The sequence below is a fragment of the Pollicipes pollicipes genome, unplaced genomic scaffold, assembly GCF_011947565.3.
Source record: "Pollicipes pollicipes isolate AB1234 unplaced genomic scaffold, Ppol_2.1 Scaffold_6686;HRSCAF=7923_pilon_pilon_pilon, whole genome shotgun sequence".
NCBI classification, from domain to species: domain Eukaryota; kingdom Metazoa; phylum Arthropoda; class Thecostraca; order Pollicipedomorpha; family Pollicipedidae; genus Pollicipes; species Pollicipes pollicipes.
The window spans coordinates 40,860,472-40,875,982 of NW_023596921.1; the positions used below are offsets into that span (position 1 = coordinate 40,860,472).

Here is a 15,511-nt window from a genome sequence, read left to right on the forward strand (position 1 = left end):
CGCGGCGGAGACCCACCTAACCCACCGGGGGCCGCGGCGGAAACCCACCTAACCCACCGGGGGCCGCGGCGGAGACCCACCTAACCCACCCGGGACCGCGGCGGAGATCCACCTAACCCACCCGGGACCGCGGCGGAGACCCACCTAACCCACCCGGGACCGCGTTGGAGACCCACCTGGCCGCCTGCTGGAAGAAGGCCAACGCCGAGCGGTACTGGGCTCGGCTCTCGAGCGCGTGGCCCACGTTGTTGTAGAGCTTGGCGTTATTGCGGTTGACGCGGAGGCCGGCGGCAAAGATGGAGTACTCGTCTTGCCAGTCCCAGTTGCGCTGGTGGGTCTTGAGGGCCTGGCTGAGAAGGAGCGCTGCCAGGCCGGCGTACAGCGCCGGGCCACAACGTCTGCAGGGGGGGGGGGGGAGTCAGCGGTGAGGTGGCCTGGAGAGCCGCCGCAGCCAGAGGAACAGACAGCAGTAGCGGGGCAGGAAGGGGACGTTGAAATGACTAGTAATGATATGGCATTGCCTGCTTGTTTATATGATCGGTGTCTTTTAAACCTTGGCATGCGTCTACATATCCATCATCACGATGCCGTTAATTCATAAAGCTATTTTCCACAACTGCAAATGCAATCAATCTGAATTGCATGTTTAAAAAACAACTCTGGGTGGTAGCTGAGACATGATGCACTCAATCGCATTGGGGTTTGAAAGAGAGGTGAGAGAAACCGAAAAGAGAGAGAGAGAGAGAGAGAGAGAGAGAGAGAGAGAGAGAGAGAGAGAGAGAGAGAGAGAGAGAGAGAGAGAGAGAGAGAGAGAGAGAGAGAGAGAGAGAGAGAGAGAGATAGAGAGAGAGAGAGAGAAGAGAGAGAGAGAGAGAGAGAGAGGAGAGAGAGAGAGGAGAGAGAGAGAGAGAGAGAGAGAGAGAGAGAGATAGAGAGAGAGAGAGAAGAGAAGAGAGAGAGAGAGAGAGAGAGAGAGAGAAGAGAGAGAGAGAGAGAGAGAGAGAGAGAGAGAGAGAGAGAGATAGAGAGAGAGAGAGAGAGAGAGAGAGAGAGAGAAGGAGAGAGGAGAGAGAGAGAAGGAGAGAGAGAGGAGAGAGAGAGAGAGAGAGAGAGAGAGAGAGAGAGAGAGAGAGAGAGAGAGAGAGAGAGAGAGAGAGAGAGAGAGAGAGAGAGAGAGAGAGAGAGAGAGAGAGAGAGAGAGAGAGAGAGAGAGAGAGAGAGAGAGAGAGAAGAGAGAGAGAGAGAGAGAGAGAGAGAGAGAGAGAGAGAGAGAGAGAGAGAGAGAATGACCAGCTTGCAAACAGACTTTACCTGGATGAGGCCAGTTTGCAAGCACCAGCGGCCACTAGCAGACAGAATCCCATGGAAGGCATATAGAGCACGCGCTCTGCGACCACGAATCCCACGGGGAAGAACAAGTTGCTGGCCGGCAGGAATGGAAACACCATCAACGCCAAGCTCTGTAACAGATGAACAGAAGGGGCGTGCGATAACATGGTTCGAGAAGAGAAAATAAATCCGGAGTTGCATGGTCGCACTCAGCGCAGTGATTTGAGACGGGCGAATCCAGCGCAGTGGAAGCGACAGACAAAAAGGATCTGCCAACATTTCGTCTATTTCTCTCGCTCCACGTCAAAGCCATTTGCAGTTCGTTTTCAAGCGAGAACACAAACACCAATATCGTGTTACCGCTCCTCAATCGCAGCCAATTCAGGCCAATCCAGCCCTTTCTGAAACAATAAAAACCCGAGCGAGGCTACAAAGTGCCGTTTCTTTCGCCGACGGTGCCTGATAAAGAGGTGTGCGGCGAGCGCCGATCGGCTGCGTTCCGTTGGCTCCGCGGCGCTTCCGCGCGTCAGGAGTCGTGTGAAGCGAAAACAGCTCGAGCGTTTGTCACTCGCTCGCTGCTGCTCGCGCCGGGCGAGGCAGGAAATTTAACGCTGGCTTAACCGCGCGAGCCTGTTGTTTTCAGCCGCCGCCGGGCGCCGGGGTGCCGGGCGCGGCGGGTGATAATGGTGATGCGGCACAGCCACGCGCTCCACAGAGCTTACGGATTCAACGAGATAATGGAGAATGTGATCCCGGATTCATGGATGTCTGTAATGGTTTGGGGGAGGATGAATGATCTTGCATGGGCGCAGAGCAGGGGGAAAACGTTTCGTAATGCCAAACTTGGTGAAAGTATAATATCCAGCCGCTGAAATGAAATAGTTTTAATTAATCATGTTAAGAAGTACCCAAGCAAACCACGCGCCAAACAAGAGCGGACGCGACTGGCAACTAAAACCCTATTCCCTCATAGCTACTCTAACCCTTTCGCCCGCCGCAAAGCTTCCACTGCGCCTCCCACCGCCATATCACAGCAAAAGCTCACCGCCACCTTCCAACACCGGATAAGCGCCACCCGCATCGGCTGGCACCGTCATCCGTCTGGGCGCGGGTCAACAACGCCGCACCGCTCAGTGATGCGCTGCCGCCGCGTCTGGCAGCGCTGATAAACGGCATGCAGCGCCGGCCGGCGCGCGGCGGCCGCGCAAACAGCGCCACCGGCTCGGTGCCGGCGCCAGATAGGGGCGCCGCCGGGGCTGACTGCCTGACGCGCTGGCCATAACCGGCGGAGCTGAGTCGATTCGCGCGGTTATTGGATGGAGGAGGCGAAAACAGCGCGGGCGCCGAGGACGGGTCGGAGAATGAGGGGAGTTGGAGAGGGTGTGATGAGGGATGAAGGGGAGGAGAGAACGACACAGGCTTTGCGGTACATTAAATAAGCACGTGCCGTAGGCATCATATGACACAACCCCCTTCATATCAAGCTAACCAGGATTTTATAGTATGCAGGCATAGAGCCCTGTCCTGTCCTGCGTCCCACACCTCTCCAGACCTCTGACGCAACAGATCATTCCGCCGTCCCGACTGCTACGGACCGCCCTGCTCAGACTTGGCCAGAGCCTGCAGCGCGGCGGGGGAGTGATTTCGTCGCTCCACCGCCGCGCCCCACGATTTACCATCCGCCTAGAATGCCGAATTCTCCTCCAGGGAGCAACAGACGTCAGGGCGCGCACGGCGGCGGATCCGTCGGCTTCGTCGAAAAACTCCGCAGCGCTGGGGAGAAGTTCACAGAACGCAGTGGTCCCGAGATGCTCTTGCTGCGCGCATCCGAAACCATTTTTCAGAGGCGTTATTCATGCATATAGTTACTAATTGGTTCTGGTGGTCCGACTTTGATTGCAATTTTCCGCACATGTGGGTAATTTGTCTCAATAAACGCCGACGATTTATTTTCTCTCTCTGAATGGCGCTGTCAGTCTGTCAAATCGGCCAGATGGATCACCTCCACTTTCCCGGAAGTAATCTCGTCATAGCCGTGGCGACGGTCATCACCATACACACACGTGGCACAGTTTGCCCCAATAACGGCCAACATCAGCGGCGGGATGAGGGCGCTAACGGTTACGCAGCGGCGCGACGGCATCGCCACACCAGTTTATGGGTTTGTTGTTGGTCGCCATGTTTACAGCGGACCGCGTTATGATGCTGGCGCAATAAGTCAGCGGTAATGTCGCGACAAACATCCTGATGCTAGGCCGTCGACCGAGCATAGCCGAGAATAGAGCGAATGGAAGAGAACATCCGCCGAGCCGCGGTGACACGGTTGACTCGGTCGTTCTGGGGAAGGATGCTGGGTTCGGGAGTCCTTAGGATGAAGAGCTTACTCGATCGTCTTGCGGACATGCTGTGGGTTCAGTCATCTCGAGGATGGAGGGCTGACTCTTATCTTCTCGCGATGGGGCCACTGACTCGACAAACGTGCGGAGCGACGCCGGACTTGGTCACCCTGCAGAGGGTCTTTGACTCGCTCGCCTCACGCATGGACGTTTGACTCGGTCGTTCTGCCATGGCACGTTCGGCCCGGCCGTCCGCGACGTAACTGTGTGACTCGGTCAGCCCGCCATAGGACTTCAGCGCGATATTCCATGATGTTACGGTTTGACTCGATCGTCCGCCATGAGACGTTCGGCCCAGTCGTCCACGACATGACAGTTTGACTCGGTCGTCCTGCCATGGGACTTTAGGCCCGGTCGTTCATGGCGCTCATGGCGTTCATCACCGTTTGACTCAATCGTCTCGCCATGGGACGTTCGGCCCGGCAGTTCATGACGTGACCATTTGACTCGGTCGCCCCGCCATCGGACGTTCGGCCCGGTCGCCCATGATGTGACCGTTTGACTCGGTCATCCCGCCATCGGACTTTCGGCCCGTTCGTCCACGACGTGACCGTTTGACTGGGTCATCCCGCCATCCGACGTTCGGGCCGGTCGTCCATGACGTGGCCGTTTGACTCGGTCATCCGTGGCCGGCAGGCTGCACCACCGGCCGGTCCCAGACGCGGCCGGGGGAGCGGCGACCGTTCCGCTCCAACGAGCGCTTCTGCTCGTCGTCAACAACGCCATTTCTCGGCCTCGCCGCTTGTGGGGGAGGGAGATATAGCGGTGCAGATAAGCAGCAGCGGCGGATCAGAAGTAATCCCATCAGGGGAACGGCGAGTAGAAATGTGCCTAACAGAGTGTACGTCAAGGCCCTTTTACGGTGAATTGTTTCCATGCATCAAAACGTAATTCGCACTCACGATTAAACAAGCGACGGCCCATACCCAGTCTGCCTGTTCTCCACCTTCATTCAACAGTGTGGAGGACAGGATCAGATGCTAAAGTAGGCTACAGGCCGTTAGCCGCTTTGGCCAAGTGTGCATCAGTACACCATCGCGAAAGCTTGACGCCTGCCAGCTTCCAGCGCGTTTCGTGCCAAGCCACACCCCGGCTGTGACTGCGGGTGCGAAAGTTGGCTGTAAATCCGCGCCACCACAGCCACGGCCATGCTGCTCCGGTTAACAGCGTCTGAAAGCATTTGTCTGGCTCGGCCAGTTATGCAAATGCGGCTGAATTTTTAACTCGCTGGCGTCACCGACTCTATGGGGCATGTCATGTCGGTGTTCATCGACTGAAGAGCTGGGCGCCCTCCGCCGGCGTGCTTACACCAGGGCCGAGGTCCTGCCAGCCGACCGCAGGGTCCAAGCTCGGCGGTAGCGGCGGTGCAGCAGCGCACACACCACGGGAACCCTTCCACCTCCAAACAGTACATCACCCACAGACCGGTCATCCGTCCCGCTCACCATGATGACGAGGTCGGACTCCTTGTCATGCGCGGTCAGCGCGCGCCACAGCAGGCGCAGCAGCAGCGCGTACGTGACCAGCGGCGTGAGGTTGCGCGGGTCGCCGATAGATGTCACCGGCGGCACGGTGCCCATGGTCCAGTCGCAGCAGAGGCCGTGCGGCAGCAGCAGCAGGCCGCCGTTGACACCCACCAGGTAGTTGTAGGTGAGCTGGCGGGATGGCGAGCCGGCCACAGATGCCGGGTTGTCGAACCTGGCGAAATGCACCCCAATTGAGGTCGAAATGACCCATCGAAGTCGGCCATCACTTCATCACGTCATTAAGCCGATTTCAGTTGTTTAGCGGGTAATTGAGAGCGGTGATGCACCCCTTCTTTATGGGCCCATAAACACGCTTTCTGGAAAGAAGTCTATTAGGCCCTATTTGATGGGGCTTATATTGCAGCGACCTTGATAAGGGCTTTACGCGAGGCAATCTTGGGCGGGTTGAAACAAGGATTCATTGTTTTTACGGCATCATACTTTGCCTTGCAATCTAGTGGCCTTTCTAACGCATTTAAATAAGCTCATCTTCAATCAATTCCGATTTCACGGTGAGCAAGTACAAATTTTGAACCGGGAAAGCTCAGCTCGAAGTCTTGCAGGGTTTCAAAGAACCGTATCTGCGCAAGGGAAGCGTTAAACACGTATGTATCACTTGCATCAATGTTATCACACAGGTATTGTTTTTACGCTGAGCGCCAACAAAACATCTCAAAAACAGGCTTTAAGTTGAAAAGACCTAAACTGAGCAATTTTTGGGACATGTTTTTCGAAGTACTTAAGTTATTTTGAGACACTTAAGATTGTAAGCATTTGAAAAAAGGCTTTGTTCGTAGGATGTTGCGGTATGAATTGTGCATTAAGCGGCTACTTGCTGTCCGACGCGTTGCGTGAAGAAAAACAGATCTGAGGTACATTATGATGATTGATTGATTTATGTAAGCAAATAATTGCTGAAGCCATTAACATCGGAAGTTCCCAGAGTATTGCAGGAGTGCTAGCGTGCGGTAGGAACGAATGGACCAGCGCGTTTTGAAAACGTCATGCATGATTCGCATCCGCAGACGATTTCAGTTATTGATGACCGACTAGACGGGCAAGCCCCTTGGGTTAAGCTAACCCGCCCATGTGAAGGCGCAGGTAAAAGGCCGTGACAAAGAGCAATGCCCTCTGCACACCCGGCGCAAACCTTAAACCGATTATGGATCCTAGAAGATTGTCAGTAAGTGTTGAAGTTTGACAAATTATTCTTGACTGCACAGTTCGAACTTCTACAAACTCACAGTTAAGCTCAAGTGAAAAGCATCAGCACAAAAGCCGTAGGATCCCTAAATTTTACCAGAATACCCCAGCTGGTTGAGATTGCTATAAACATGGTTTGGCGGGCAAGTCGTGGTGCATGCACTGACCTTAATGGAGCACTAAGCAATCTTGGCCATATCAGCGCCGAGAGGCTATAACAGAAGCCGGCCCTAATGGCCCCCACGTGGACACTAGGCACGCTTCCAAATGAGGCTATTCTCAAATGAGGCATGTCGCCTCCTACGGTGCACTCGCTGTGAGGTGGAACTGAGGACCTTTTCACTTGTTACCAGGGTATCTCATACCAGTGCTAGACAATGGGCACCTCTGTCTTTGCTTTGCTTGTTTTTGTTTATTTATTTTTAGGAAGGCTTTCAGCTCGACGCGTTTTACCTCAAAGGTATCGTGGTGGTGAGTGAAAGGAGGCTTTTGCAATTCTTAGCAAAAGAAACAAGAGCATTTGTATACGAAAGTCAAAGACAGCGAAGGTTTTTGAAAGAAATTGGTGGCAATTAGTACGAGTCTGAGGTGTAGCCCAAAACAAAAAGAGTCTGCCGTGATACAGTTAGCAAATTTTTTGAGATATGTCTTAATGCACTTTGTCATGCATGTGCAGTATATAACAAGAAGTACCTGCCCAATACAACATGCGTTCCATCGAGACCTTAAGTGTGTGCATCCAGCATGCGGAGATATGCCAATAAAACGCTCAATAAGATTACGTCCCCGCTATTTCGCCTCCATTCGTCGAGGAGTCGCGGCGACTCCCGGCAGAGTCGGTATCACAGCAGCCGCTTGGGGCTGAGTTGATTACGCCGCGCTGGCCACGGCCTCAGGGGACCAATAGCGACCATTGTCCCGATGAGCGCGACAAGAAACCGGCCGAAGTCGGAGCGCTGCTCGGCCGAGTCGCGATCCGGCGCCCCCCGTCTCCGGGGAGGCCGGACGCGATGTTTATGGCCGCCAATCTCGCCTGTGTGCTCGCGCTCGCTCCCGCGGCCCCACTCCCGGGCCTCCGCCGGCTCACCCCAGGTGGAGTTCGCCGGGTGCTTCCGCTGATGTGACGGCTGAGCCCGATGAAGAAGCCACGCGGCGGAGTCGTTCAGTTGGCAGAGAATGCCGATGCAATTTTACGGTCGGATGATGCGTGCGAGGCTCCACAACAAAAGAAAATTCACGAGACTGACAGCCACAAGCACTTCTAGACCAAGTCGAAAACCAAACGGTAGTGAAATAACTTCAACAGCGGTGACCACCAGTTATCATATCATAGCTTTGGCAGGGAAGGGGTTGTTGGTGTCCTGCAGAATTCGCTTGCAGAAAACACATTCTGCACCTTACCACCTACCTGGTAAACACAGGCAGCTGGGCACCCATGATCTTGACCCTGGCCAACAGGAGCCCGAGGGCAGTGACCCCGAGCGCAGCGAGCCGGGGGCAGGCAGCCAGCAGCCAGCCGGGCGGCGGCGCTTTGCCGCTGACGAGCGATCGCAGCAGGTAGCCCAGTCCGCCCGCCCGCACCTGCAGCAGGTCAGGCGGCGCAAGGTTACCAGGGAAGCGGGGGAGGGGGTAGCCCAACCCGCCCGCCCTCACCTGCAGCAGGCCAGGCGGCGCAAGGTTACCAGGGGAGAGGGGGGGGGGTGCAGATACCCCAGCCAGCCCGCCCGCCCTCACCTGCAGCGCAGGCGGCGCAAGGCCAGGGGAGGGGGGGGGTGCAGATACCCCGCCAGTCCACCCGCCCGCACCTGCAGCAGGCAGCGGCGCAAGGTCACCAGGGAGAGGGGGGGGGGGTGCAGATACCCCAGCCAGCCCGCCCGCACGCACCTGCAGCAGGTCAGGCGACGCAAGGCTACTAGGGGAGCGGGAGGATGGGGACAGTTAGCCCAGCCTGCCCGCCCGCGCCTGCAGCAGGTCAGGCGATGTAAGGTTACCAGGGAAGCGGGGGCGGGGGGGGGGGACACGAATTGACTACAGTCATGGTGTGATGGGTCCTCGTGACGTCTTTCAGTTAAATGAAGTCGATTTAGGTTGAAGGTACAATTGGAGAGAAACTGTACCAGTTGATAAATAATCGCACAGTGCGTGATCCGTGGTGCTTTCATTGCTTTTTGTAACTAGCATTGCAAAACTAGGAAGAAAATAGCATGTGAAATGCATAACGCACCCATTGACTCGGTAGGCGCGTTAAGTACTTTTTGCACGCAAAATGCCGATATATTAGATCACAAAGCTTCAAACATACTTAGTATGTCGCACAAGGTTCTTATACCACAAGTTTTGGTAAGAACACAGCTGCCGTCTACAGCAGTCACTCATGTTCGGCTCATTCCGAAATATATGACACCGTCAGACGAGACCGTCCTTCATAAACTGTTTAAAGTACATAAAGTATGTAAGACGCCCGTGTTTACAAATGAAACACGCCTCTGGTGACGTGCACACCACACTTCCATACAAACGCATGATTGTGTGGGATATTAACCAAATTCACGTTGTAAAATGATAAGTTTGAATACGGATGCCCCTGTAGAAGATAAAACCAGTATTTTAAAATCACACTCTATTTGAAAATGATGAAATACTTTGTGTCTAACTATCAAATTTGTTAAATTCGTAATATCTATAATAGCGTAGTTATCTATAGTTACCATCTCCACGATGAGTTTCGTTACTGTAACTCATACGGTGTTTTTACACAACGAAGTGATCTATAGTGGTCATCTGCACTATGCAGTTTGTTTTTTCTTCCTTGCGGGTCCTGAACTGATGGGAATAGCATAATCCGTTCTCCTACAGGGGGGGGGGGAGGGGTAATTTCCACGGCTTCCGGTGAGCCTGTTAAAGAGCTACACCCAGCCACACAGTAAGGCAGCCTACTTCGTTTCATGTTGGACTTGCGGACATGCTCCGGACAAGTGATTGAATGTTATGAGCGCCTGCTTACCAAGCGCTTGATTATGTTATGCTGTGCTTCACAACATTTCTGGAGGCAAAAGACGGAACTGAAAATAAACTGAACCGAACAGAGCTGATCGGTTTTTAGTTTTGTTTGGATTAGAGCCCTTGCGCCATTAGTGACCATTTCAAGGTCATAGGATGAGGCAAAGTCAATAATGGTGGAAAAGCTACATGTACCCCGGAGGTCCTCTGCCGAGACAGCCCATACAGGGACACCGTTAAGGGGTATGTCCTCGGTACTCGGAAGGGGGCCCCACCGCACTTAAGCCCACTCATGGCTGGTGCATGTAGCCCGCCCCGGATATCAACGGGCGTCGCGATCATGCAGGATGTAACGAGAATAGGACAGAAGGGCTTATCAGCTGAACAGTCAAGTGCTTTGTGGTAATCGTTTGTTTGTACAAGTGTAACGAATGCATTGTATAATAAATGACCTTGCTTTAGTAAGATACAGAAAGTGCACGATGCCATGCCAAACTTGATACCAAATATCATAAGCAAACCAGAAGACCAATAAGATTATTTGCTCGCAGCTGGACTATTGCTACCTTTCTTCAGTGGGTAATATTCTGCTGGTTGCACGGCGTGAAGTCACTTCTGGCAAATAATCATTCTAAGTCAACCGGAACAGCATAACTCGCAGGAACTCCGCATCACTGCCACCTATTAGCGCGCGCCAGAACTACACACAAAGAGCCCATTTATTTGAATGGCCGACAGTAACCCGTTGTCTCTGAAATAAAGCTGTTGGACAGCAAATCGCCATGAAGTCAACTCATTGATTACAGCTGCCGGGGGCACCCATAAAACAAACGGCGCCTTTCAGAGACGCCCTGCCGGCGCCGCACCGACCGGCAGAGGTCCGACGTCGCCACCTGCTCCACCCCTCCGTGACCTTTGACCTGTCAGCGGGTGGTACGCAGTAACACGGCGCCCATCGCGGCTAAGCGACGCGTGATCGGGCGCCATGCCGCAGTCACGGGGTGAAGGCACGCTCCGGGCGTCTTCGGTCCGGTCCGCCGCCGCGCTGCCCCGGAGCGTTGTCGATACGGTGAGACGGCCACCTCGCCGCCACGGCTATCAGCGGCTGGCGTACGGCCCGAGACGGCATAATACCGGCGTGGGCGGCGAAAACTATCGGAAAGCGCGCAGAGGCGGGAGGGGAGACCGTTTGCTGTCACAACATGGCTCTCTGTCCTGCCGCACCGGTGGTTCGGACCGCACCGCACCTGCCGCACCGGTGGGTCGAACCACACCGCACCTGCCGCACCGGTGGTTCGGACCGCACCGCACCTGCCGCACCGGTGGAACGGTGGACGTCGCGGGAGAAGTGGTGCCCCATCATGTTTGGGTACTATCAAGGGTGAAAGAGTTCGCAATAGCAAGAGAGCCGGCGTAACTTAAGTCCAGTGAAGTATTATTTCGCCGGTGACCATGGAAAAAATTCACTACACTGGTAGGCTCGTATTAAGAGCAGATGCGTCTGCTGACATGCTCCATAAAGATTCAATCTTCAGGTTATGTTTGCGTGCGATAATATTATATCACCTTCGTTAGATAAGTGAGCAAAAACGTTTTTAATTTGACGAGTCGGGCATATGTGTAAAAGCGGTCGCCAGTTAACGGATCGAAACAGCCATTCAAGCCCGACAATTAAAAGTCTGCACCATACGCTCCCGGATTTCTTGGGACTCAAATGCGTTAAGGACCCATCCAAACACACACTATGATGTACAACGTACATAGCCTGTTAGAATATGATTAAACGTCATCCCGTTAACAAAACGTGTTCATCGCTGCTTATTCGGGCGTGTTTGTACCTACTGTTGCGTGATACGTTGAGAACAAACGGTAGCTTCTGCCAGAACCAAAAAGGAATTCAAAGTTGTGCGTCCACTGCTTGCTTAAGCCAGGCCACAACTTTTGCCCGGGCGTCCCTTGCCTCGAGTCAACGGAAAATCGGACCAGTTGGCACATCCAAATGTAAAATCCCAGCGCAAGCAGATGGCAGCATTAGGAACAGAACGCGCCGCTTGGAAGCCGCAATGGGGATATCATTTATGCATATGACTTCCGACTGCCGTCTCGCTGGCGTCCTTGATGCCACGTTCGGTGTAGGGAAACGGGTCAGCTATGAGAAAAGCACATGTTGTAACCGGAAATGGCGACGGCTTTCCCTGACGTTTTGACCACTTCGCGTGCATCGCTGATACCAAAGCAGACACATCGCGTTCATAGAACATGTCGAGAGATGTCGTTCCGATGGCTGACTGGCAAGTGCTCTCTGACCGATATAAACTGTTACAGTCCATCGTCTCACTTTGCAGTGGTAGATCTTTTGTTATGAAGATTTCGTGCATCACGTCATGTGCGTTCCAGCTACGGGTTTTACCGTGCGTGCTCTGAAAAAGCTTGGACTGGATATTATGCGCACAGCATCGGCATCCCTCAGGGATCGTCAGCTCCAGCATCGGCATTCCTCAGTGATCGTCAGCTCCAGCATCGGCATCCCTCAGGGATCGTCAGCTCCAGTATCGGCATCCCTCAGGGATCGTCAGCTCCAGCATCGGCATCCCTCAGGGATCGCCAGCTCCAGGGAAACGGCGGTTGGTTTGGTAGCGTTCTCACCTTTCGGACAACAAAGATCTCGTACACGGCGCAAACCCCGATCACCGTGATGCCTTGTTCTTTGCAGAGAAGCGAGGTTGTCACGCAGCCCAAAGCGATTGCCATTCTCCTCCAATCTGAAATCACACGGCAGCATCGCGTACCGGTTATCGACGCAGTTGCTGCGGCTCCGCCACGGGTCAAAAACTACGGGACATGGGGGTTTTGAAGTGGTATTTTGCGTGGCGACAAAACAGGTGTAATATCAAGTTCCAAAAAAGTTGGAAATCTCCTCCCGAAGGCCTTTCCTCCCCCAAGGCGTGCGGTACAATCCCAGGTGACATTACAAAAGGAACTAAGGTACCAGCGGAAGCAGTGGCAGATGCAAAACATCAGAGATCCTGAAAGTTAGAACCATTCCTGATTTGGATTATATGTGGTACACAAAAGGGAGTGTTGGAATGTTTCACAGAAATTCATGTGCAGTGTGGTATACAAAAGAGCGTGTTGGGATGTTTCACAGAGATTCATGTGCAGTAAACATAAGAATTTCACGTCGTCAGTTTTCGTCAGTCATTTATCGTTGAAGAGGCCTGCCTATTGCACAAAGTGTTTCGTAACCTTGATCAATCACCTGCCAGCTTGAGAATGTTTTCCATCATGCAAACCGTTACATAATTTGTTTTATTTCAGAACGTTGCAAGAAACTTGGAGCGGGTAAAATGAAAGGCTTTGCACCATGCCTTACTTGAACCTTAATAAGCATGGCTCAAGTGCCCCTCAAAAATTAATGTAGATCGCTGGTATATTTCATTTGAACATTTCAGGTGGACAGTGTGAAATATAAACCTTTTGTCTGCCATCCCCCCAAAAAATTTGCCTTCATTCTCATGATGGGTGTTCGCTAAAGCAGACAAGAGTTTAAAATTGTTTAATTTCGCAATTCGACCAAATTCCAAAGCACTTTGAAGTATGTTCGCCCCTCACCCACCCCAAAATAAATGACAGATATCTTCATTAAACAAATTAACAAAGATAGCTAGGCCTTCGATAAGTCTGATATGAATTTGTTCCATCCGGAACTGTGTACAGGGCAAATCAACGTGCTGGAATGTCTCTTGACTGGAAGAGCGATTGGTGGTTTCGCCCCAAAATGTTTTTTCTGGAAAAGGCCTCTTCCAACATAATTACACACCCCACATATACAATTGAGCGTTGTTCCCAGCAACGGCTGCGTGCAGCACCCATCATCGAGGGAAAGCTCGGGTCGCAAGGTGGTTCCGCTTTGGCCGCGTGCCCTGCCGCGCCAAAAGAAACAGCGCAGTCGGGCCGGTTCCGATTCTGGCGGGTCCAATATGGAGCCGACCCCTATCATCCCAGATGACAATATCCGGCCGCGCTGCTGCAAATGGACGGTTTTATAGGTTTGTTTGTCTGTTAGTCTGTGTCGTAGAAGACTAATCAGACAGTGGGAAGACGGCGGTGCCCGCACATAGCCTGGAGAGATCTTCCGTGTGAGGTTCTCTTGCCATATAGGAGTGACGGTTATTGGACGGGCACAGGTGTGCGGGGCGAGTCCAACAAGGTGCTGTTTTGCCGCAGTCGCCATATCGTAAACACAAACTGTTGAATAATTTGGCTCTCATAGCTGTGTGCAGATGCGTTCATGGCGTTACCCAATGCGCTGGATCTAGACGTGCGTTTTTCGACTCGATCAGGGCAAAAGCGACAGGCGTGTAAGGGCAGTGAGAACACCAAATTTAACACACATTTCATATCAATCAACAACTAAAAAGTGACAATCGCAATTGTCCCTGGATTAGCCCGATGCACCAAATCTTGCCGAACAATTTCCGACTCGATCCAGACGAGGATGACCAGGCAAGGCACGTGGTAAAGTAAAGCCAAAACTTCGATCCCTTCAATTTGCGAAGGTTATCGCACGCTCGCCTCAAGTTACGTCGATCAGCGTCTGTCAAAGGCTATTCAACGTCATTTTCACATTGTTATCGCATTTTTGGTTCCTGAGGCAACAGAAGGGACCTATAAAGTATTAATTGAACAACCTTGACCTCATTTGATTTACCAAGGATCACATTCGCGCAAAAATGCGGGAATCGGAGGGGAGGGGGGGGGGGGGCAGCTCGCCCGCCAATTTGAAACCTGGGGGCGCCCCCCTCAACTTGGAGATCCTGTGGAGAGCCCATCCTGGCATGTGAGGCCCGATTCTGAACTGTAAAGGGATTACATAGGGCTGTAAAGGTCAATTCTGACCTGTCGAAGGCTCACTTTGACCTCTTTAGGATCCATTCTGACTAAAAGAGGGCACTTCTGAGCCAAAAGACGGCCCATTCTGACCAGAAAAAGGCACATTCCGGCCTATAGAAGTCCATTGTTGACTAGATGGCCCATTCTGGCCTACAGATGCCTATTTTTGACTGGATGACCCATTCTGGCCTTTAGAAGACACATTCTGGTCTTTACAGAACCCATTCGCCCGCTATGACCTGTACAGGGTCCATTATTGACTCGGAGAACCTATTCTAGCCTTTAAATGGCTCGTTCCGACCTTTAGAGGGGCCCATTATTGTCTTCAGGGGCCGATTTTGGCCAGCCCATTCTGGCCCGTAGATGGCTTATTCTGATATGTAGAGGGATCGTATGGACTATGAAGGGCCCCCTCTGACGTGTGGAGGGTATACTATGAACCATAGAAGGGACATGAAGACCTAACGAGGCCCATTCTTACCCATATAAGTCCCATTCTGACCTGAAGTGGGCCCATTCCAACCTGCATTAGACCCATTATTGATTGCGGATGGTCTATTTTGCCTGCAGAAGGTCCATTCTGACCCTACAGCGCCATTATGACCTGTAGACGGCCCATTATGGATCGTAAAGGGCCTATCCTGGCATTTCGGGGTCACTACCTAATCTTAGGGACCCTTTTGGCATTTTGGAGTGTGCCCCCCCCCCCCCCATTTGAACATAGCTCCGCGCCCCTGTATTCATCATTGTTCAGTTTAACTCACTGTTGCGCAATTTTGCTAGAGCTTCTCAATGCCGTTTTCATTGTGGCTTTAGCTGGTTTACTTTTCAAGATCTTAGAAACCTCTCGCCCCCTCGTTGGTCGAAGATAAAACTCGGGAAAAGAGAGGGAGGCGTAACCAACGACTTGTAAAAATAAATTTGCAGTTTTGTGCTAAGAAGGGAACACTGGATTTCATTATTTAAAAAAAAACTACTTGTAAGGCAGAGTCTTTCAATATTTGGTTATTTTTATTATGGCCGTCTTCTTAAAAATTAAGATCTTTATTTTGATGAAACCTTGTACAGAAGGAAGCGTCATTTGTGTACTCGTGTGAAAGCGGCGCACACAATTTAAACCGTGCTGGTATTCATGAAAACTCACACAAAAGGTACAAAAACGAA

General features: G+C 52.5%; 1 protein-coding gene across 1 annotated transcript in view; it reads right to left on the bottom strand.

Annotated features, from left to right (window-relative positions):
* The window catches only part of LOC119108660 (protein O-mannosyl-transferase Tmtc3-like), a gene marked incomplete at its 5' end in the record, with an annotated part of 37,331 nt that overhangs the window by 8,814 nt on the left and 13,006 nt on the right, over positions 1 to 15,511 (bottom strand). Inside the window, 5 exon segments of the mRNA XM_037232280.1 lie at positions 177 to 398; positions 1,312 to 1,460; positions 5,171 to 5,423; positions 7,863 to 8,035; positions 12,101 to 12,216. Of these exon segments, the coding sequence (XP_037088175.1) occupies positions 177 to 398; positions 1,312 to 1,460; positions 5,171 to 5,423; positions 7,863 to 8,035; positions 12,101 to 12,216 (913 nt within the window).